General features: G+C 38.6%; 2 protein-coding genes across 10 annotated transcripts in view; both read left to right on the top strand.

Annotated features, from left to right (window-relative positions):
• Positions 1–1376, top strand: part of pacs1b (phosphofurin acidic cluster sorting protein 1b) — a 19677-nt gene extending 18301 nt beyond the window's left edge. The window contains exon 24 of the mRNA XM_077500181.1: positions 1–1376. This exon is cut by the window's left edge and continues 129 nt beyond it. The gene's annotated coding sequence lies outside the window, so the exon portion shown is untranslated.
• Positions 1377–2879: 1503 nt separating this feature from the next.
• ccdc171 (coiled-coil domain containing 171) lies at positions 2880–23727 on the top strand. Of its 9 annotated transcripts, none has more exons than XM_077499405.1 (21): positions 2880–2953; positions 3395–3635; positions 3705–3855; positions 3933–4074; positions 6782–6930; positions 7018–7068; positions 7152–7232; positions 8622–8804; positions 8934–9009; positions 10869–10960; positions 11075–11164; positions 11250–11354; positions 13082–13246; positions 13383–13538; positions 14732–15340; positions 16449–16589; positions 16718–16897; positions 18259–18392; positions 18480–21028; positions 21856–22047; positions 22147–23420. In XM_077499405.1, exons 2-19 carry the CDS (start codon positions 3544–3546, stop codon positions 18553–18555), a joined length of 2673 nt encoding a protein of 890 aa, XP_077355531.1. In that variant the 5' UTR covers positions 2880–2953; positions 3395–3543; the 3' UTR covers positions 18556–21028; positions 21856–22047; positions 22147–23420. The 9 variants fall into 9 exon arrangements, with proteins under 9 accessions (XP_077355531.1, XP_077355534.1, XP_077355530.1 ...); XM_077499408.1 differs by having other exon boundaries at positions 2881–2953; positions 3392–3635; XM_077499404.1 differs by adding an exon at positions 23577–23727 and having other exon boundaries at positions 2885–3635; positions 22147–22518.
• The last annotated feature ends 734 nt before the right edge of the window (positions 23728–24461 follow it).

Here is a 24461-nt window from a genome sequence, read left to right as displayed (position 1 = left end):
GACCTTTGACCCCTCCTCCATCCTGCACACGTGTTGCGCTTTTAGGCAGTCCAGACGAGCCGTCGCATTCCTTACGCTTTTCCTCTTCACAACGGAGCTCGAGTACTACAGTGTTCCTCCCACTAATATTTGAGTAAATACGGAGCCCGGTAGGGGACGTCGCAAAAATATTCATGATTGCAATACATAATTCTATTTGTTTTATTGTTATATTTATACATACACTAAAAGCGAATTAACAAAACAATCGTCGTGTTAATAATAGCCAAGCTTTGTTGCAAATGACCCGCAAGTGGAATGTCTCGCAAATAATTTGCACTATTTCGCAATAGTTTTGCAAAACGTATTGCGTCATAACTAGGGGTGTTAGGCGATTAAAATTTGTAATCGTAATTAATTGCGTGACTTCAATAGTTAGCTCACGATTAATCACACATTTTATATCTGTTCTAAATGTACAATAATTGTTTCTTAAATTTTCATACTTTTGTTAACATAAAAGTGGGGAAAATATTTTAATTGCTTTTGTAAGACGGTGACAGCACAGTGCATTTTTCTTTTCATAATAGGAGCTATCTAATTTTGTGAAATTCTGCACATTTTTAAAATAGCAAAATACAACTTAACCCCCTAAATATATGCATTATTATTAAAATTTATTACTGCTAAATTTTTTCCAACTGGAATTCCCCCAATACAAGCTTTCCGATTAAGGAGCAGCTATTAATCGTGCGTAAAAAAAAAAAAAAAAAAAGTTTGATTAAAGGAACTTTAAATTAATTCAAAATTAACGCACTAAATTTGACACCCCTAGTTATCAAGCAAAACTATTGCGTAATATTGCAATGCTATTGTGTTATATCTCAAATTATCTCTTTGACCGCCAAAAACGTTTAATAACGATGAGTAAAATCACAATGTATGCCGCCATAAACGTTAAATGATGTCAAATAAGTTTTTTTTATTTTTTATTTTTTTATTTTTATTTTTTTTTTTCCCCCTCTCTCATCAATGTGCAGTGCAATGTCCAAGTGCATCGCTGCCTGGTCAATGGGTTGTGGAATCAAAAACACTCACTTACTTTGGCCAGCAGATGGCAGCATTGTACCTCTTTTCAATGGGCTGTCGGTGTATGAAATTACAATGAAACATGACGAAATCTGAGGAAATAGAACGTTTTCAAGGATGATGGGAATTATCAAAGCCTTATATCATATAAAAGTTTTTTTTGATAACGTGTGGCTGTAAAAGAGTTATTGCGTTATAACGCAATAGTTATTTCAATATAATGCAATAGTATAGCGTTATATTGCAATCATAAATATTTTCGTGATATCCCCTACTGGACTCTGTAAGTAGTGAATGACCCCCCCCCCCCCCCCCCCCCCCCCCCCCTGCCCAAAAAAAGTTTATTATTGACTATAGATGCCACAAGATGGCGGCAAAGCACTACATTTCTATTCAACAGTGCTCTCGCCTGACTAAATTAAGCTGGGGAGAGGTGACTACTTTTGCAAACGATGAAGGATATGTTTAAAACAAAGCAAAAAAAAGAAAGAAAGAGTGAATCGCGACGATACAGGGGAACACTGCGCATTGAAAGTGGCACTCGTCGTTATGCGTAAGAATGTATCTTCCATGGCACTCAAATAGGTTTGCCACCTCACTGTGTCTATGTTGTATTGTGTGAATCGCAAACATGGCGTCTGTGTTCCAGCAAAACTGAGGAGGTGAAAGCGGTTGACTGTGTCAAAAAACAAAACAAAACCATGAAGATTGTAGTGCTGTCTAAATGTCCGAAAGGCCAAATTCATGCAAAACAAAAACAAAAAAAACGAGAAGTAGATGTTTTTTTCGGTGCTGAAAAAAAAAAAGTGTTTCTGTGTGCTCAAAGTGATCTTTGTGTTGCTTGTAAATGGCCTCTGGTTGTATGTTTGTGACGTGTGGAGAGATGTTTTGCACATTATCCGTTGTCTCTTCAAACGTTTTGCCTCACGACAATAAGAAGAAGAAGGATGATGATGCTTGTACATATATGACATGTTTCGTGTTTTGTAGGATTGCTTTTTCATGGTTGCATTTGTCAGTCAAACACGTAAATGGAAAGTGCTTGTCTTGTTTTGTTGAATCAAAAAAAAGTTGGCACATTTGGATATTGTGTGTTTGTAGTTTGTTTACAATACATATTTGAATTAAAAAAATAAATAAATATATATATATATATATATATATATATATATATACATATGTATATATATATATGTGTATATATATATATATATATATATATATGTATGTATATATATATATATATATATATATATATATACACACACACACACACACACATATACATGCAATTTAAAGAATCGATGTAAGCCATTGTAAACCTTTTTACAGGCTTCATCATAAAAAGCCATTTAAATTATTTTAAATCTGATTTGATTAATACTTTTAGTTCCTTGATTTTTTTTTAAAGTTCTGTACTGTAAACGTGCAATTTGCAGAAGTAGGTGCAAAGTTGTTTGTTTGTTTGTTTTTTGTGGGGGGGGGGGCAAGTATAATACAAAAATCAGCAACCCAATTTGCGTGCTTTACAGACACGATAATAAACAAAAAAGAAACTATTCAAGAATTAAAATAAAGTAAAACAAAAATATTACTTGTTCACATTTTAAACGGGCGTCCTCGAGGTTTATGAATAGTAATTATTTAGCGACAATTTTCTTTTAGTCGTTATTAAATCAAGAGGCTTAAAATAAATATTGTGAACCAAAAATTGTTTAAATAACGGAGTTAAATGTAGGGCATTAGGCGTTTTAATGTGAAATTTTCCCAACAAAATACACAGAGGAAGTAGATGGTTAGAAAGCCATTCGGGGTATTATGCGGAAATGACCTAACGACGCTAAACATGGCGTCTGATTCAAACGGCTTTGTCTCAATTTCAGCAGTAAGTGTACAAAAACAAAACGAAAACAACGTGGTTTAGCCATATAAATACAATACGAATTATTTTTGTTTGAAAATCTTCAATTTAATGTACTGCTTAAATAAGCGCTGCGGAATCCTGCTCATGAATGTAGACGTTCAATGTTCGATACGTTGTAATCATAATTCCACGGTTGGCCTAATTATACATTTGACAACTTTGGATGGGCCTCTACTGCCTTTTGGGTCATTCGGCACATTTTGATGATGATGATATTCGTGAGTATTAGTAAGTGTTTGTAGTATAGAAAAACTTTTATTTTATTTATTATTTTTATTTTTTTGCCGGAAATGTCGAGTTGTTGTCACCGCCTTTGTTAGGTTGGGAATGAAAGCGTCGGACAAAGAGCTGCACCCATTTTCCAAAGATACAATGGTGTGTTACGCCCATTTGTTTCAGCAGTTGCCCTGTTGTCAAGGCAATCAAACAGCATCCTCACTCAGGACGGAAGTCCGTCTGCGTTAGTCTTCTTTTTTTGTTGCGCCCACTTCTTCCTGCCACATTTGGAACGCTTCTTGGTGGTGGTTGATGCTGATACGTGAGGAGCCACAATGCAAGACGAGCCAAATGAGAAAAGGAGAGTGCCTCATGGCGAGGCGGCAGAGAAAGCAACAACGATCCTGAATGCCGGCAGGGCACCAAGGTGACACCAAAATGCACCTCAATCACACGGTCGCGTCACACTTTTAATCGTTTGGGTTTCCCTCCTTAGCGGCACAGACGAGCCGGACGTCCCCCAGCAGCCCGGTAGCGATGTGGGAGAGGAACAGCGAGGGGCGAGCAAAGTCAAAGTGGAGGCAAGGACGAGGATCCATCAGTTGGAGAAGGAAAAGCTGGAGATGATGTCCGCACACAACCAGCAGGTCAGAACGTGTCATCGTGCCAAAAAAAACACCATGCGGCAGACGCTGTCACCAATATGTGTCTGTATTTTTTGCAGCTGCGCACGTTGGAGGCGGAGGTGACCTGCCTCCGGGCCCACGTGGAGCACGGGGAAGCTCGGAGGGCGGAGCTTGAGTACCAGGTGACGGTGAGCCGCGGGGATGCCCAGCGAGCGTGCCAGGACAACGAAGCGCTCGTAGGTAAGGGCTGGGTATCGATTCAGATTTCCAAAATCGATTTGATTTGATTTAGGGGGGGCCCGATTTGATTCACGATTCACATTAATTTTCGATTCTGTTCAGGGTTTCAACGCAGTAGCAATTTGATTTTGATATGGAAGACATTCCCAGAAGTAGCAATACTGTGTAATTAATCAAAATTCAATTACAATTTCAATTATTAACTCCACATTTACAAAATCAGTATAATCGTAAAAAAAAAAAGATTAATAATACTAATTTTTAGTTGTTTAAATGTATACATTTGCACCTTTTTTTTTTAATTTAAAATAACTAATTTAATAAATTTTGTTTCATCCAAAAGGATTAGGCATAGAGCGTTTCAAAGAATTTTATTTGTCTTAATATTTTTTATTAATTTTTTACGTTTAAACATTTTCTTGTTTTGAACCAAAAAAAAAATCGGCCTATTACACAGTGCACAAGCTGCACTCCAACTTCAAGTTTTTGCCAACATAAATAAATAAATAAATAAATAAATAAATATTATTATAAATATATATTATTTTATTATTATTATTCTGTTTGGTCCAGAAGGAACTTACATTATTATGGTCATTTCTATTTTTTAATTGGTCTTAAATGCTTAAACATTTTCTTGTTTTGTATAAAAAAATTAAAAAAATAGTCATTTGAATAATCGTGATTTCAATTCTTGCCAAAGTAATCGTGTTAATTTTTTCCATAATCGAGCAGCCCCACTTGGTGCATTAGTAAAAATATGACGATGGACATTTATAATTGAATCCAGTACAGTTACATGAGTCATGTATCATGTATGCTTTATTGAACATGACCTGATCAAAACCGTAAATAATTTGTTGTTGTATGAAATGTCTTGTGTGTGACACGACAGTTACCCCGGGTTTACACCGGTTGCGTGTGCGGTGCGGCTGCGGTGCGGTGCGTCTTGACTGCGTGCTCCGGACGCGTCAATTTTTTGGCCAATCCACACCGGCTCCGCACAGCTGCGATCCGGCAGCTCCGTCGCCGACCACTTCCCGCCGTGTCTCGCGTGACTGCGCGCAATCATGTGGCATTAAAAACAACGACAACCACACAGAAAGTCTGTGCTCAACAGAGAAGCAGAAAGAGAGGTGGACTTTTATTATTTTGGCTTTCTACCTCCAATATAAACCTCTCCTCGTCCATGTTCGCTGGTGTCTAAACCGTGAATGAGCACATCGCCCGTTAACTCCAGGCCTGTCTACGCCCACATCACGTTTTGCTAGCATGCTTGCGAAATAGGAGCTGGCAAGTGTTTTATCTTGAAAGCTAACCGGAAATTTATTTTGAAACTGCGTCGGTCTTCCTGTCCCGCTCGATGTGTTTTGTGCTAGCTTGCCATTTGCCGGAGGCCTACCGCTGCGGCGTCCGGCAAAAATAGAAAATAGGTCTATCATTGCGGAAGGGCTGCGGCACGCTGCAGCTGAGACGCAGTCGACACGCAACGCACACGCAAGCGGTGTAAACTGCACCATTCGAATGAATGTAATCTAATTGCTTGCGTCGCCGGAACGCACCGCAACCGCATCCGGTGTAAACCCGGGGTTAAAAATAGGTGTGTTTTAATTTTCCGAATAAAAGTTGTAATGTATGCTGAAGGAAAACATCAACTTAACTGTCAATTTAGTCGACTAAAATTGCTCTTATTTTCGTCAACTAAAATTTGATTAAAACTAAAATACAACCAGATGACTAAATGATGACTATAACTTTAATTCATTTTAGTCAAAAGACTATAGCGAAAACTAAATTAAAATTTCTTGTCAAAATTAACACTGCATAGTACATAATTATGCCTCCACATTTTGTGTTTTGTTTTTGATGTCCAATTCTTACCGGGGGGGGTTATTTGACACATTAATTTACGGGAGGGAAAGCTGTATTAAAAGTGTTGATTCATGGTTTTATGAATCAATATTGGGCTATGAAAAGGAATATCGATTCATTATATCGATATTTTAGATAGTTTATAGACCGATGTTTTTTTTCAAGGCCGATACCGATACGGATTATTAGTAGTCAAGGAGGCCGATAACCGATATTTCAAAGCCGATATTCATTTTCAGTAAAATAGAAAAAAAAAAAAAAAAAAAAAAGTTTTCTAAAATTTCAACATAATTTCTTGATTTCATTTTTTTTTTAAATAAAAAGTGTAGGGAGTTCTTATTTTTATTTATTTTTTTATAAAGTGGAAATTTAAATAGATACATAAATAAAAAGATCTCACTGAGTGACAAACGCATGCGAATGTAGCTCATTCGCTCACGTTTCAAAAGATCTTTGCAATGGAAAAATTGTCTGAATATGTTCCAAATGTGTTTACGACAAATAAAAACTGACTGTGAACATCTTGCAACTCCCAATGAAAACCCCAAATTCGCTTCGTTCGCAAAAGTATTCACTGCTCGGTGAAATACCAGCTTTAACGGCCTTCAGATTCAAGAATGGCCGATGCCGATATTTGTCAAAATGCCAAATATCGGCGCCGGTAACCAGTCTATCCCTAATCCCGACTCACAGGTGCGGAAATTAGGGCTTGTTGTTGTCATAATACTGATACTAATGCTAATACTGGATTTTTAAAATGACATCTGCAAATTATTTTGCTCACAACCAGTTATATATATGGATAGTAACAGTACAGTATATACCCGTGTGTCAGAGCAAGCCGCATCCCTGCAGAAGCTTCTGGACGTGACTCAGCAGGCCCGACTGGAGGAGCGTCTCGCTTTGCAGCAGGAGGCGGATGAACGCGACGCACTGATCGAGGGCCTGACTTCCGAGAGCGAACGACTGCACCAACTCCTGCAGGCAGGTCTTGCACCTTTACCATACACAAAATATATACGAAGGGCCGTTTAATACAGTGTATATATATATATATATATATATCTCCAGCGTCAGGAGGAGGCGCAGAGGAGGATGGTAGCACTGCAGAAAGAGGCGCAGGTGAGCAGATAAAGTAGTTGGCGGCACAGACGTGGAGGAGGTGAGCTGAGGTTCCCTTGGCGACTCATCTCCTTTTCCGACAGGGCCGCAAATCTATGGAGGCCGACATGAAGGCTGAGCGAGCGGCTCACCTAGAGCTCAAACGCAAGTGGGAAGTCACACAGGTGAGACGCCCCCACCGAAACCTTAGGCTGTATTGAGAATCCTTCACTAACCGACTACTCTGTACAGCACTATAAAGTAGGAGTGTGATACTTTCTCTCCCGATAGATTATCGATACGCTTACGCAAGTATCACGATATTTGTAGTTAATACACAGCCACAACAACGGCTCCATTGTTCATGACTTATTGAGCAAATACTTGGCGGGCCACTAGGGGGAGCGCCTCATAAGAGTGGCGGGGAAATGGATGCAAGTCCTCAGGTGAAGAAGACTCATCAGCTGAGTTTTCCTTGTGGAAGATACAGTATTTATCAGTCCTGCAAGTTTTGAATACATTTCTATGAAAAATGTGTATTATATCTTCAGTTTTAACATTTGAAAACATATTTTATGTTTGGACTTTTTGAAGCACACGATTTCCAAGGAATATTAATTTTGATTTCGTTGGATTTAAAGGATTCATTTGATAATTTCATTTAAGGATTCATTTGATAACTTCATTATTTCATGTACAGTTAATACCTTTAAAAAGTAATTTTTCTACTTGCTGTCGACTGATGATGACATCACCTGTGCTGAGGAAGCAGGTAACGACCAATCATGGTTCACCTGTTTTCTGGGGTTGGTCAGCAAACTGAGCCACGATTGGTTGTTACCTACTTCCTCAGCACAATTGATGATGTAATCAAAAATTGATTTTTAAAGGTATTAATTGTACTTGAAAAATAATGAAGTTATCACATTAATTAGAGACAAAATATTAACTTGAAAATGGCTCAATGAGTCAAGTATCCCTTTAATAATATTTAAGTAATTTTATTTATTTATTCATTTTTTTCAATGTTACACAAAAACATTGTTTCACAGTTTATAAAAACGAAACAATGGACTATGTAATTGACAATAGTGTTTAAGAAAGACAAATTTGTTGACTGAAAGTGATCTCTGTTAAGAAGACATTTGTATTTGTTTTAAAAAATACACTTAAAGTACTCAGTGTGAAGAAGACACCAGTTTAATATTTTAAGTCTGGAGTAGTTTTATCGTATATTTTCTTGGATTTAGTTGTTCGTCTCTGTGTGGCCTGCAATTGGCTGGCAACCATTCCAGGGTGTACCCCGCCTCCTGCCCAAAGCCAGCTGAGATGGGCTCCAGCACCCCCCGCGACCCTTGTGAGGAATAAGCGGTCAAGAGAATGGATGGATGGATCTTGGATTTATTACCTGACCAATGTATCGATAATCGCGGTATCTTCATATCGTGAGATCATTGTTATCGTGGGCCTTGTATGGCATTTCGTATTGTATCGTGAGGTACCCGCAGGTTGCCGCCCCTAATATATAGTGCCTAGCGAGTGATTCTGAATACGATTGTTTGTTTGAATTGAAGGCGGCGCTGGCAGTAGAGCGGCATGGCCAGCAGGAGGCGCAGTGCAACCTGGAGCAAGTGAGAAGAGAGCTCCGAGATGTGGCAAGAGCTTACCAGGAGGAGACGAGGAACGCCGTTGACCTGGCTGAGAAACTGGAGGAGGAGAAAAGGCAGCACGGCAACACGCACCTGCTTCTAGAACAGGTCTCGCACGCGCACACTTTGACAAATATGGACATATTTGTTCATACAGTGAACCAACCGTAATTGAAGCGCGCCTCCATAAATATGTTTCCATGGGCATGAAGAGTTCATTGCTTTGACTGTGTTCAGGTGCTGAAGAGAGAGGTGCATTGTGGGAAACTCCTAGAAGAAATCAGAGCGGCTCTCCAACAGCACGCACATAAAGGTACGACGAGGACGTTATCACCTACAGGAAGCCACATCCGCCTGCTTGATCTGTACATATGACTGGATAGCCGCAAGGACAAGTCTTTTGTTCCTCCCAAGAAACGTTTTTCACCATTACGATCCTATACATTTACAGTATCGAAATTGGACAACGTTTGAGACAGCACTTTGTAGAAATGGCATGATTTATGGTGTTTTACATTTATTAAACATAAACAAGAGGACATTTTACAACTTTATCCATGTATAAATTATATACTGAACTCATTCACTCGCCGCCATTTTCACTGACTTCGCTCTTGTCTGTTTTACTGGATTTTGACTGATTTAGCAAAATCCACAGAATATTGTGTTCTATTGCTATAAAAACTTGGAACCTACCAAAAGAAAGATTAGAGTCCCTTCTTTAATCAGGGAAAAAAAAGTGTATTTGTATCTGTTTCCGTTTTGCAGCAATTAGCATTAGAATATAGCTAAGTTTCATCATTATTCACAAATCTATTTAGAATTGTGAGTATTTGAGCTTTTTTTCCAACATGGCGCTGGTTGATCTCTTATACTGTACTCTGCTGCCACCTGCTGGCCGTTGTTTTTTTGTTTTTTTTTGGTAATAACTACCATTGCTTTAAAGGGATCGTTCGGATTTTTTAACATGAATCTCAATTTCATCCTCACCTTCACTGTGTGCGATCATCACTGACTTACCCCTGATAGCGTTCTGTGACACGAGTTCTGTTCCGGTGTTGGACGAGAGGAAAATAGTCCAGCAAGCTGGCTAGGGTCTCGGAAATAAAGCATTTTTCTTGTTGTGTTCAAAAGAGTGATACATTTGCATCACAATACTCCTTTTCTGAAAAACGTCAGACGCCATTACCGCCTGTTCTATTTTTCTGTTTGTTCGTATCACTGCACGGCGCATCGCATGCAGCTGATAGACGCGCACTAATCTAGAAGTTGTTTGTCTTTTCGAAGGCGGAAGGATCAGCTGGCTGCAGTGCGCAGTGATACGAACGAACAGAAAAGTAGTGGCTGGCGGTAATGCCGTCTGACTTTTTTCAGGAAAGGAGTATTGTGATGCAAATGTATCACGCTTTTGAACACAAATTGTTTTTAGAAGAAAAACACTTTATTTCCGAGACCCCTGCCAGCTTGCTGGACTATTTTCCTCTCGTCCAACACCGGACCAGAACTCGTGTCACAGAACACTGTCAGGGGTAAGTCAGTGCTGATCGCACACACTGGATGTGAGGATGAAATTGAGATTCATGTCAAAAAATCCGAACGATCCCTTTAAGCGACCTCAAAGCCTTTTTTTTATGCTCTAGCATAAAAAAACAACAACATAAAAACATATAAATACGTTTTTGGCACCATGGCAATATTTTAAATATAACGTGTCTATACATTTTTGGGAGCAAAGGAGGTCATGGTGTTTACAGGAGGAAACTTGTATATTTTTTTGATTAAAGAATTATAACTGTAATTCAACAAAAGATCCCTCTGCCAAATCTCATATTGGGGTCTAAGGAACTGAGCCATAAAAGAAAAAGGGGGTCTTCAAAGCAGCACAGACCATCCACTTGTTATTGTTGTTATTATTATTATTATTATTATTATTATTTTTAACTTGTTAAAAATTAGCCACAGCAAACCCTCCCACCACCCACACCGCCTCCGGCCTTATACTAACTGCCTATGAGCTTCATATGTCTCATCTGTACGTAGTAGTCTGCTCACAAGGTGGGAGTAGCAAGATGGCCGCCCTGTGACTTCAACGGTTTGCACGGGCGCGCATGTATGGGCTATCGGCGAGCCTGTCCTGCATTCAGGTCAGCGTTGTCACCCTACTGATTGCAGGTGGAAAGGATGATGGGAAACGGAGTCCTCCTGCCGACGTGATGCAGCTGCTCCGTTTGATGCTCCGCAGACTGAAAGTAACTGAGCAGCAGGTGAATTTCTTCCTCCACGTTTCTTTTTTTTTTTTTTTAAACAGATCCGGGATCTGCTGTTTTGCAACTAAGAAAAGCTCAACAAAAAAAGAAGTGTTTGCGTGTCCCTCGCAGGTCCGCGATCTGCTGCTAGCGTGCGAGCGACTGGATGGGGAGAAGCAGAGCCTCGAACGCGCGATGACGTACCAGAAGCGACGTCTACAAGTAAACAAAAAAGCGTCACTTGCTGTACCCGACGGGCCCCGTCACACTTTTGATTGAACAACCTGTTCTCGTGCGCGCGCTGCAGGAGGCTCAGCAGCTGTCACTCAAGCTGCGGGAGCGAGCGACACGCTTGCAAGAGGAGAGCCGCGATTGGTCCGCGCAAAAGGAGGAGCTTCAGAAGCAGTCACAGGTAAAATAGGGATGGGTTACCTTTTCACATTTCAACCGGTAAGGTACCTGTTAATTGATACCGGTACCAGTTTTCGGTATTGGTGTGCAATATTGAAAATTTTTTGGTATTGATCCGATATCAATTTAAATACAGGGCCAGTGTCGCTGATATCGATACTTTTTGAAAATGATGGTATATCATTTAAAAAAAAATAAAAATGAAGGCAACCTTTAAGTGTTTTTGTGTTGTTGTTGTTGTTGTTTTAAGGACACAATTAGGACAAAGTTAATTGATAAATAGAAAATAATTTATCAATGTTTTTTTTTTCCCCCAGAAACAACCATGACAAAAACATTTTTAAACGTTCTTAAACAGAGTACACAAAGTGATCATAGGAAAAGAAATTTAAACAAATACTTTCTCATGTACTTTTCAGAAACTAAAAATACAAAAATGTACTAACAATGCTGCCTTCACCACTGCTTTTTCAACCTCAATAAACAAGATATTAAAGATTATGATACAACAAATATAAACCATAAAACATACCAAAAAAAACATTTTTCAAGTACAACACTGTATGTGTTCATGCAATCTACTACAAAAATGAGATACTAATTAATAATCGATATTTTAGTGCCTGTATCAATCCGATATCGATACTGACTTGGTATTGATAATGTTGATTCTCGCTTGCTTTTGTACTTTTTTTTATTTATTTATTTTTATTTGTTACATTTTATTTTTGAATTCATTTATTTGGATAGTAGTAATTAACGTTTTTTTTTTTTAATCATAAAATCTTGGTAAAAAAAAAAAAAATCAATTTAACAATTACCTTTCAACATATAAAACTTGACAGATAAAACAAAAAATATATAATATAATTTCATTCAAATGAGCCAGAGAGGAATAGTCAAAGTTAAGGTTTAACATTTTACAATTACTGAGGCATAATTAATGAACACCAGTTAATATTACAAAAAAAAAAACAGTGTGAATCAAAGTTCTTTGCAATGAACAACAGTAAATACACTGAAAAAACGGGTTTTAATATTTACTTGAAAAAATCTCGTAAATTATGTGAAAAAAAGTAGTAATTTTTTTTTTCCATAAGAAATTCTAGTTAAACTTCTTCTCAAAATTACTTAGAATTTCTGAGTGCATCAACCTTTATAAGTTTTTTCAAGTAAATATCACTCCCCATTTTTTTCAGTGTATTAAATGAATAATAATTGATGTTAATGTCGTTTCTTGTGCAGTTGTTTTTTCAAGAACGTAAAGCCTGACGCGCGAACGAGCTCCAAGTTTGAACCCACATTGGACTAAAAAATATATATATATATATATATATATATATATATATATATATATATATATACAGTATATGTGTGTATATATATATATATATACAGTATATGTGTGTATATATATATATACAGTATATATATATATATATATATATATATATATATATATATATATATATATATATATGTATATATATATTAAAAAATGACAGTTGGAGGACATGACATGAACAAAGAGAATATTTGGGTTCAAATGAATCATTTGAATGTATCCAGCGTGATCTGTAATGCTCACTCACCGTTTTGATTTTATGTGAATCGGTGCTTGCAAGTACCGACCCAAATCGGTCCATACATTATACGATACGTGTGTTTTTCCTGTATGTTGCGTTCTGATTGGTTTCAAGGTTTTATTTCTGTCTGTGTGCGTAATAGGCCCACTCGTCCTTCCTTCACTGCATCTACCAGCGCCTGCTGGCGGGCTGCGTGCCGGCAGAGCCGCAAAGCACGCTGGGTACTTTCAGCGGCTCAGACTTGTGTGACCTCATCGAGGAGCTGGTGGAGCGAATAACCTCTGACTTCCGGGAGGCCAACAACAAGGTGAGCCTGTCATCACATTGAAGTTAGCGCTTGCCCCCACTCAACGCAGGGTTTTTTTTCTTTTTTTTTCTTTTTTTAAAATTTATTGCAATTTACATCACAAACATGGCAATAGTAAAGACTCCTTCCCACGCAGGCGGCACGTTTGCAGGTGGCGTGCGAAGAGAAGAGCGGGCGCTTAGACCAGCTGCGGCGGCGACACAATCTCGTGATGGCGCGGACTCGGGAGAGCGGGAAGAGGCAGGCCGAGGCCCGGAGCGGCCGACACGCACGCACCGTCACGCAGCTGCGGGTAACTGGCATCACGTGGAATTCGTCTCTTTTTTTTTTTTTTTTTTTTTGTTTTTTTTTTTTTTTTTCTCTCCATTACTTGTGAATCATTTGTGATATTTTATTTGTGCGTCGACCAGGGTTACGAGCATTTTGGAATTTTTCATTTGAGATAGTTTTTATTTCTTTTTAATTATTTTTTATGGTGTTCTGTTAGTTTTTATTAATTTTAGTTTTCTTGTTTTAAATGCTTAATTTTGGTTTATTTTTAGTTAGTTTCAGTCTTAGTTTTTTTTTTTTTTTTTTAAAGTGCATTGTGTAAAATATTTAATAAACACCATGTTAAAATGAAAAAAAAAAAAAGTAACACATTTCTTACCTAGCATTGCGTTTCGGCTGAGTTAAATGAAAAAGCAGGCGAGCCGCACCATTGAAGCAAAAAGTCAAGCATGCAAAATTGTTGGCTAGGAACGACGTCATCTTTTGGTTCTTTTGTATTGACTGCTGCAAGATAATGTCACTTCTGAGTGACACACACAATCGCGATACTTGCGTTGACGTATCGATAATCTATCAGGAGACAAAGGATCACGATTTATCGTGATATCGATATATCGTCACCCTCCTCCTCTCAACTGCAGTGAACGTGAAAAAAATGATAGTAATTACAAAAACGGCCAGCAGGTGGCAGCAGAGTCAAGAGATCAACCAGGGCCATGTTGAAAAAAAAGCTCAATTACAATTCTAAATAGATTTGTGAATAACGATGAAATTTAGCTATATTCTAATGCTAATTGCTGCAAAGTGGAAACAGATACAAATACACTTTTTTATAAAAGATAAAAATATACGTTTTTTTTTCCCTGATGTAAGAAGAGACTCTGTTTCATTTGTGAGGTTCCATGTTTTTATAGCAATAGAACACAATATTCTGCGGGCCTTGCAAAATCAGTCTAAATCCAGTAATACAGCCGGGAGCGAAGGGGGTTGGTTCAGTCAAAATGGCCGTCAGTCAATGAGTTAATTACCAAAGCCTGAATTGGACATTTTGGCCTTAATTATAGTTTGTTTTAATTAGTTTTGTTAAATGTTAGTTTTCATTTTTTAGACAACATTTTCGTTTTTATTTGATGAACGAAAATGTTTTTTGAATTTTAGCTGCTGTTATTTCGTTGTTTTTGTCACTAAAATAACCATGGCGTTGCCATCCTGCAGGACCTCCTCTCGCTGAGCTGCCGAAAGTCGGATTCCTTCCTGTCAGCGTGCGCGCTCCTCGCCGGCACGATGGCGCACTCCCGTCGCCGTCTGAGCAGCCTTGTCGAACAAAACCATCTCCTGGCCCGGCGCTTGGCGGCGAGGGAGGAGCTGGAAGAGGAGCTGCGCCGGCTGGCTGGCGCCCTGGCCGGAGATGGAGTGGAGAGGGCGCCGGCGGGATCGCGGGCCAGGGCACGATGGAAGAAGTACGTGTGCGCGGTGTCGGCGCTGCGGTGGTGGCGCGCCGTCGGGGGGAGGAGCACCGAGTTGTTTCGGCTGGAGACGAGGAGCGCGGCGGGTCCGGTGGTGTGCGTCGTCACGGCGACGCTAATGGGGGAGGACGTCGACGAGGATCGCGACGCGTTGTGCGCCCGCTGGCTCCATTCCAAACGTCTGTCGGCCGCCATCTTGGCCTGCATGGCCGACCTCCATCGTCCCACGACACACATGAGATTGGCGGCCAGGTCCGGATTGGCCCGTCTCCTTGATCAGATTGGGAGCCAATCAGAATCCGCCCCTGAAATCCTGTGTGAGATGATCCCACGCCATCTGCCCCCCAGTGACGTGAAGGTCTCACCTTTTTTGTATTTGAATCAACCGGGGGTTATTATAGTTTTGGAATTTTTCGTTTTAGTTAATTTTGATTTTGTTTTGATATTCGTTTTTTAAATTGACTTATTTTTAATTGGTTCTCAGGGTGATTCTGTTAGCTTTTATTCGTTTTAGTTTTTTAAAAAATGCTTCGTTTTTAGTGTACTTTTAGTTAGTTTCAGTATTAGTTTTATTTAATTTAAAAAAAAAATGTGTATTACTTGTGTGCAATTTTTAAAAAAACACCACTAAAACTAAGCATTAAAAAAAACTAAAACTAATAAAAAACAGTGTTATTAAAGTTTTGGAATTTGTCGTTTTAGTTAGTTTTTATTCGTTTTTGTTTTTTAATGTTTCGTTTTTAGTTTAGTTTTAGTTAGTTTCAGTATTAGTTTTAGTTTTTTTTTAAACATTTATTACTAAAACACTAAAACTAAACATTTAAAAAATAAAAATAAAACTAATAAAAACCAGGGTTATTATAGTTTTGGAATTTTTCATTTTAGTTTGTTTTTATTTCGTTTTGAGCTTTGTTCTTTTAAATTGAGTTAGTTTTAATTAGTTTTCAGAGTGGTTCTGTTAGTTTTTATTTATTTTAGTTATTTAATAAGTGCTTAATTTTATGTTAGTTGTACCGGTAGTTAGTTTCAGTATTAGTTTTATTTTATTTATTTGTTTTTAAATGTGGATTACTTGTGTGCAATATCATCTTTTGGTGCTTTTCTATTGGCTGCTGCGAGATGACGTCACTTCTGTGCGAAACACTTTCAAACGTCCTTATTCCGGTTAATATCAAAAATAAATCTCCTTAAAATCACCCCCAAATGCTCATGCATTAAATTCATTACCAAAGACTAAAACAAAGGACATTTTTGCTATAATTATTTTTAGTTAGTTTTATAACCATAAAGTATAGTTTCAGTAACTGTTCGTTTTTTTAGAAAACATTTTCGTTTTAATTTGATTTCGTTAACGAAATTGTTTATTTGAATTTTAGTTTGAGTTTTTTTTTCCACTAAAATAACCTTGGAATGAACCTGAAACGTTTGCCTTTATCTTACCTCTCGACCTACGTACTCGCCATCAGACGCTGGTGTCCCCCCTCCAACGGCACTTCCTGCTCCTCAGCCAACGGCTGCACTCGGCTGAGGTGGAGAGGCGGAGCCTGAGGCTGCAGGTGGCCCATTTGAGGGGAATGGAGAATGGCGGAGAGGACACCTGCAGGACGGTGAAAGCATATAGCCGTGTTGACATACAGTGCTCAGCATAACTGAGTACAATTTATTAAAGTACATTTTTGCAGAAATAAGTAGACCCTGAGAAAATGTATGCTCATATATGCTGAGGTGTGTCCAGGTCCCAGCAGTGCACTTTCACAGCGTGTGCACGAACCTCCGCCAAGCACTTTCCGGGGAACAGGAAGTTCGCGCCCTTCTTCAGGAGCAATTGACCCTACGTGACGCTCTGCAGCGCCGAGTCGACGCGCACGCCGCCGAGCGGGAACAAGCCTGCCGCGCGCTCAGGCGCATGGCGGAGGTATACGCATGCACGCATGCACGATTATATGAGGCGCCAGGGTTATTTTAGTTTTGGAATTTTCAAATTTAGTTTGTTATTTCGTTTTGAGTTTTTTTTTTTTATTTATTTTTAATTTATTTATTTCTTTTTAGTTTTAATTAGTTTTCAGGGTGGTTCTGTTAGTTTTTATCAATATTATTTTAGTTAACTAAAACTAACGAAAAAAAACTCAAACTAAAATTCAAAAAACTATTTCGTTAACGAAATTAAATAAAAACGAAAAAGCTTTTTAAAAAACGAACTGAAATAACATTTTATGTTTACAAAACTAACAAACTAACTTATAATTATAGCAAAAATGTCCTATGTTTTAGTCTTTGGTAATTCATTTGCTGCATGAGCCTTTGTGGATGATTTTAAATGTGATTTTAAGTAGATTTATTTTGATATTAACCGAAATAAGGACGATTGAAAATTATGTCACACAGAAGTGAAGTCATCTCACAGCAGCCAATAGAAAAGATGATGTCGCTCCCATGCTGTTTTTTAAATATTGAACAAAAGTAATACACATTTAAAAAAAAAAAAAAAAAAAAAAAAACTAATAATGAAACTAGCTAAAACTAAACTAAAATTAAGCTTTTATTAAAGAATTAAGACTAATAAAACCTAACAGAACTACCCTGAAAACTAATTAAAACTAACTAAATTTAAAAAACAAAATAAAATCAAAACAAACTAAAATGAAAAATTCCAAAGCTATAATAACCCTGGTTTTTATTCATTTTATTTATTTATGTATTTATTATTCTTAGTTTTAGGTTAGTTTTAATTAGTTTGAGTACTAGTTTTCTTGTGTATTGTGCACAATATTTAATAAACGACATGGTAAAATGAAAAATGTAAGGTGAAGGTGCTTTTCTGATGATGATTTCACTTCGGTGTGACACAATTTCAAACGTCCTTATTCCGGCTCATATCGAACTTCAAATCACATTTGAAATCATCCCCATGTATTAATTACCAAAGACTCAAACAAAGGACATTTTCGCTTTAATTATAGTTTTATTTAGTTTTGTAAACATAAAATGTAGTTTCAGTTTGTTTTCTTTTAGTTTTTTTTTTTTTTTTTTTTAAGCATTTTTGTTTTTATTTTATTTTTTTAACGAAACCTTTTCTTAATTTTAGTTTTTTCGTTAGTTTTTGTTTCCTAAAATAACCTTGGTTTATACTTGCCGATGCCATTGCTTCATGTCTCCACATGGCTGACGTGTTTCCGAAAATGAGTCCATCAAGCTGGTGAAGCGACATCAGTGCATTTTTATGATTACTAAGATGTCGATTGTGTTGACAGACACGTTTCCTTTGTTGTCACGCAGGCGCTGGCGGAGGCTCGACGGCGCCTGAGAGGGAAGGAGCGCTCGCTGACGATTCTGGGCAAGCACCTGTCGCGCGTAGACAAAGAGAGGCGGCGACTGGAAAGGCGACTGCGACACGTGGAGGATGCCAACAGGTAACGATAAACATATATATCCCCGAAAGAACGGTGCTCTGATGCAACATGCCGTTAATTCACTTCCTGTTTGGCTCGGGTTGTCAGGCGCCAGCGTCACGTGATCGCCTACAAGGAGATGTCCGACTGTCCCGCTATCGGTGCCGCCAAATCCAGGAAGTGAGAGTTTGAAAGGGCGTCATCCAGGTTAGAGTTCCCCAATCACTGGCTGCTGATTGGTCACAGGTCCACACAGAGACTGGACAAAAAAAATTGGAGTTTCTTCAGAAAAAAGGCAAAGAAATATTGGATTCTTTGTTTCCGTTCCCAATATTCTGTCTTTGTAAAGTGAGAGTTTTTTTTTCTTTTTTTTTTTGCAATGACAGCTACCACAACGTAGGAGTAGAATGGACACAAATAACACACCTCAGGTGCCATTGTTTCTCTTGCATTATGCCCAAAATGTGGGCGGATCATTGAAGAAAAAAACAAGTGTACAGTGTTCCCTAGTTTGTCGCGGGTGTTACGTTCCAAATTCTACCCACGATAATGGAAATCCGTGTTAATTAAAAAACAAAAAATTCCCTTAATTATACAGTATATACTTTTTTTGTTTATGATTTTTGCTTTATTATAAATGCTTTTTCATGTTCTTTTTTTCATTTACATTCATTTTTTTTCCATTGAAAGTATATTGTTGTTTTTTCAATTTATTACTTTATACAGCTCAGTACATATTTTTTTCATTTATTATGCAGTTTTTTCATTTTGGTATGATTTTTACTTTATTATAAATGCTCTTTCATTCATAATACATGTTCTTTTTTCCATTTACATTCATTTTTTTTCCATTAAAAGTATGTTTTGTTTTTTAATTTATTACAGCATACAGCACAGTATATATATTTTTTCATTTATTATGTTTTTTCATTTTGGTATGATTTTTAGTTTATTATGAATGCTTTTTCATTCAGCATTTTTTTTAAATTTTTATTTACAGTATTTTTTTTCATTAAAAATACTGCCCAGAGCCAGCTGAGATAGGCGCCAGCACCCCCCGTGACCCTTGTGAGGAATAAGCGGTCTAGAAAATGGATGGATGGATGGATACATGTTTTTAAATTTACTTGTTATACAGCTCAAGCATACAATATATATTTTTTCATTTATTATGTTTTTTGTTTTGGTATAATTTTTTTGTTTATTATGAATACTTTTTCATTAATCTTTTTTTTTTGTTTAATTCGTTATTTTTTCATTAAAAGTACATGTTTTTAATTTACTTGTTATACAGCACAGTATATATTTTCTATCTCCATAATGCAATGTTGTGCAGCGACAGAACAGATGCCGTTGGAAAGGTCTCGTCGTGACCAATCCGTGCATGCCCGTATGTCCCCGGTCGGACGTACGGTTCGAGAGATACGGCCGCCCAAAGACAACCAGCAAGAACACCTTTCAAAAGTTCTCCCACCGGCGTTTTTTGGCCTTCTATCTCCGGATTGCAATGTCGTGCAGCGAAGGGACAGACACGTTGACGTTGGAAAGTTCTCGTCCAGACGAATCCGTGGATGCTCGTATGTCCCTGCTCGGGCGTAGGGTTCGAGAGATATGGCTGCGCAAAGACCAAAAAAAATAAATAAACCAAAAAAAAAAAAAAAATGCTGTAAAGAAATCCTTGAGGCTGCGAAAAATGAACCCGTGAAAAACGAGGGAACACTGTAATGTATCGTATACTATGAAGCAACACACGTACAGTACACAAAATGAGACTTTGCTAAAATGCAAGCGTCTTATCCTTTTAGTCAGTTTCCATGTTTTTTTTTAGGGAAGTTAAAAAAAAAGGTGCTATCGTGGACAGAAAAGTGTCCGAAGCGCTGACGCCGGTGTTTTCATTCAGGTTCTGTCACCGATTGTGAGTCCGCGGTCCAAATTTGTCCCAGCAGATTTGAGTCGAATTCCCTTTCCTAGTAGGCAAAGCACAAGGATCAAAGTCTTTTTTAATCCCCCCTGACAAAGAAATAAAACGGAATCATTGAAGTATCAACTCAGTGGATCACTGCCTCGAAACATGGCGGCTCAGCACAGTAAATCCTCTTGAGTCACTGACAGCAAGACCACGCTAATCGCTTTCCTTGACGTGTTTGCAACAAGCCAATTGTCCAATCAGAGGCGGGTGGGCGGCGCCTAGTCGAGCGAAGAAAAGGAGGAAAGCGTGTCGTGAAGGCGAACGAGACGAGAGGGATGACGAGGACTTGAAGGGACGTCGTGCTGCCGTTCTTTGTCTTGGCAAGACCATGTCCAAAGCAGTCGACTTGTCGGACGATCATCAGACGGCGCATGATGAGGTATGATGATGTCAAACCTTGGCGACCAATCAGGTGCGGGTGCATGTCGGCGCGTCAAACCAGTGAAGTGTTCAGCTCAGGTTATGTCAACGCTCGCTAGTCGTCGTCTGCTGTGTCATGTCACATGCTGCATTCGCATAGTCGGTGAGGTCGCCTCGGCGTGGTGACCTACTCATTGGAGGCGATCCTGACAACATTGTCTCGGGAAGGCGCCGGAGTCCCGAGGAGGACCCGCTACTCCTCCGACACACGCTGACTTTCGCCCATGCCGTGGAGCCCGTCAATCGATTAAATCCCGCCCCCGCAAAGGTGACTTCAAGCTTGTGATTTGCTGATCTGGTGTTGAAATCATGACATCTGCGTTAGTGTTAATTTCATCAACAAAAACTAGACAAAAATAATTTTATCAACACACATTTGACTAGACTAAAACCCTCATTAACTCATTTGCTCCTGAAAATTTATAAATATCTTCTATTTTAAATGTTTTAAGCATCCCAAGTATGTGTTTTTTTTGTTTTTGTTTTAATGCAGCCTCTCAACTGCAAAAAACAGTTGACGAAATGGTAGTTATTACACAAACGGCCAGCAGGTGGCAGCAGACTAAAGTGGATCGACCCGGGCCACGTTGAAAAAAGCTCTCTTACTCACAATTCTAAATAGATTTGTAAATAATGATGAAACTATATTCTAATGCTAATTGATGCAAAACAAAAACAGAAACGTACTTTTTTTTTCCCCCCCTGATGAAAGAAGAGACTTTAATCTTTCTTTAGGGAGGTTGCATGTTTTTTATTGAAATGGAACACAATATTCTGTGGGCTTTGAAAATCAGTCCGAATCCAGTAAAACAGCCGGGAGCGAAGGGGGTTGCTTCACTCAAAATCGCTATAACGAGACTAAATTGTTGACACTTTTTGTTGACTAAAACTAGACGAATCAAATGATGTTTTCTTGGACTAAAAGAATAAAATGCTAGATTTCTAGTCGACCACAGATGGAGTCAATAAAAAAATGAGACGAGGTTAACTAACTGTGATTAAAAACTAACAAGTGTGACTGCAATTGGACTGAGACTAAATTTCAAAATGGCAGACAAAATTAGCACTACATCTGCCTACTTTTTGCTTTCACAGGATCGAGTGGGTGGAGCCAGGTGGCATAGTGGCCAACATTTTATTCCTCCCTCCCTCCATCCCACTCTTTCCCCCACAATTTATTCGCCCCCCCCCCCCAAAATCCCGCGAGCTCCACCCTCTGCTCCTTCCGATGGCCTCGCACGGGACGGGTCTCGTGCAGCCTGTGCAGGAAAAGCTTCTTTGACAAAGGTAAGGCATCACCTGGTGTGGCCACGTAATGTGTGGTGTCATGTGATCTCAACTGGTATGCTTTTTTTTTTTTCTTTTTTTTTTTTTTCTGCGCCAAAGGAACGTTGAAGATTCACCACAGCGGCGTGGACCTCAAGATCAAACACAGATGCACGGTGGCGGGCTGCACCAAGCTCTTCAGCTCGCTACGCACCCGCAACCGACATAGCGCCAACCCCAACCCGCGTCTGCACCGTGACACTTTCACGGCCAAAGGCGCCCGCCAGCCCGACTGCAGCCCCCCCGCAAAGTGAGGGCGACAACGCCCCTGGTGGCATCATGAAAACGTTGCAATCGGCATCTCCGCGTGACAAAGCAGAGAAGCAACCCGTGGCTGTCGTTAGTATACCGGCTCATCAGAAGCAGTCTTGGGATTCACGTGACAGTTTGCCCAAAAAGAAAAAGGCCAGGAAGTCCAGCATGCCACTAAAAGTCAGTCAAGTTATCAGTCAATTTGAATGATTTATTTTATTTTATTTTTTTATTTAGTTTTATTTTTTATTATATATATTTTTTTATTTTATTTTGTATTTTTTTACTTTGGCGTTATAGTGGATAAACATATATGTCAGTTAAAAAAAAACTGCATGCCTTCTTGTTTACTGTCAACTTAAGAGAAAAAATAACACTACAGTAATAAAAACTGAAACAAGCTTTTTTTTACCTAGTTCTTAGCTGAATGTTTTTATTTATTTATTTATTTTATTTTTTACTTTGGCGTCATAGTGGATCAACAAATATGTCAGTTAAAAAAACTGCATGCCTTCTTGTTTACTGTCAAGAGAAACACAAAGAGAAAAAAACAAGACTACAGTAATAAAAACTGAAAATGAGCTTTTTTTTTTTTTTTTTTTTTAAAGAAAGAAAATGTAGTTCTTAGCTGCATGCTTTATTTTATTTTATTTTTTATTTTATTTTTTTTATTTTTTTACTTTGGCATCATCGTGGATAAACAAATGTCAGTTAAAAAAAACTGCATGCCCTCTTGTTTACTGTCAACTTAAAATAAAAAAATAAAAATTAGACCACAGTAATAAAAACTGAAAACGAGCTTTTTTTTTTATCGAGTTCTTAGCTGCATGATTTTTTTATTATTATTTATATTTATTTTATTTATTATTATTTTTATTATTTTTTATTTTTTATTTTTTTTATTTATTTTTTTTAAATATATTTTGTTTTATTTTTTAAATGTATTTTTATGTTTTTACTTTGGCGTCATAGTGGATAAACAAATATGTCAGTTAAATAAACTGCATGCCTTCTTCTTGTTTACTGTCAACTTAAGAGAAAAAAAGAAAAAATAAGACTACAGTAATAAAAACTGGAGACGAGCTTTTTTTTTTTTTTTTTTCCATCTAGTTCTTAGCTACATGTTTCTAAACGGATGGATGCACTGCAGAACACAAGTTGTTGTTTACATCATGGAAGGGTTTCATGAAAGTGGATATTTGAACAGAATGTTGTTGTTGTTTTTTTTTAATAAATAGTTTTCTGTGATTGGCTGGCAACCAGTCCAGGGTGTCCCCCGCCTACTGCCCAGAGCCAGCTGAGATAGGCCCCAGCACCCCCCGCGACCCTTGTGAGGAATAAGCGGTCAAGAAAATGGATGGATGGAATAAATAGTTTTAAAAAATTCAACTGTATCTGAGCCATAAGCAGCGACATTTTCGTTCCACCACAAGTGGGCTGTCGCGCTTCACATTGAAAAACGACGAAGAAGACTTACCGGAAGTGCCTTCAGGCTTGTACCAGGGCACCCTCAACTATCCAACGTTTCTTTCTTTTGTTTTGTTTTATTTTATTTTATTGAATTGTCGTCCGCGTTGATGATGTTCGCGTGCTTGCCGAGTCGCGGAAGGGCACTAATATGTATCGCGCGCGCCCGTGTCAGCTGCTTGGCGAACTTCAGACACTTGACGGACAACTGTGGTGACGCGGGGGGGACGGTCCGCATCGGCTGCGCCTCGGGGTTCTGGGGGGACACGGCCACCTCAGGTACACCCCACTCGCCGTGCTAATGCTAGCTTAGCATGCAAGGTTATTTTGTTTTTGTGCGTTTTTGTATGTATGAATGTGCGTACACAGTGCCCCAGCTGGTCCATGGCGGGAAACTGAACTTTTTGGTGTTTGATTACCTGAGTGAGATCACCATGTCCCTCCTCACAGCAGCCAAGGCCAAGACACCTGTAAGTGTGTCGTGAGTGGGAGTATGTGTGAGATGAAGGAGATTCCAAAATGATGTTGTCGTCCTTGTAGAATCTGGGTTACGCACCAGACTTTGTCCAGGCAGCCTTGGCGCCGTCCATCCACGACATCCACAGGAAAGGTGAGTCTTGTCGCCATAGCAACGAGGAGCCGTTTTCCACAACAAT

Source organism: Festucalex cinctus, chromosome 16, assembly GCF_051991245.1.
Source record: "Festucalex cinctus isolate MCC-2025b chromosome 16, RoL_Fcin_1.0, whole genome shotgun sequence".
Taxonomy (NCBI): Eukaryota; Metazoa; Chordata; class Actinopteri; order Syngnathiformes; family Syngnathidae; genus Festucalex; species Festucalex cinctus.
This window is presented reverse-complemented; position numbering and strand designations above follow the sequence as displayed.

Bases quoted from the DNA above. Each gene is read 5' to 3' on its own strand.
- ccdc171 (XM_077499404.1), top strand. From the start codon at position 3,544: ATGCAAGACGAGCCAAATGAGAAAAGGAGAGTGCCTCATGGCGAGGCG. The intron at 3,856-3,932 runs GTCAGAACGTGT...TATTTTTTGCAG, and splicing joins TGTCCGCACACAACCAGCAG to CTGCGCACGTTGGAGGCGGA. The intron at 4,075-6,781 runs GTAAGGGCTGGG...CCCGTGTGTCAG, and splicing joins GGACAACGAAGCGCTCGTAG to AGCAAGCCGCATCCCTGCAG.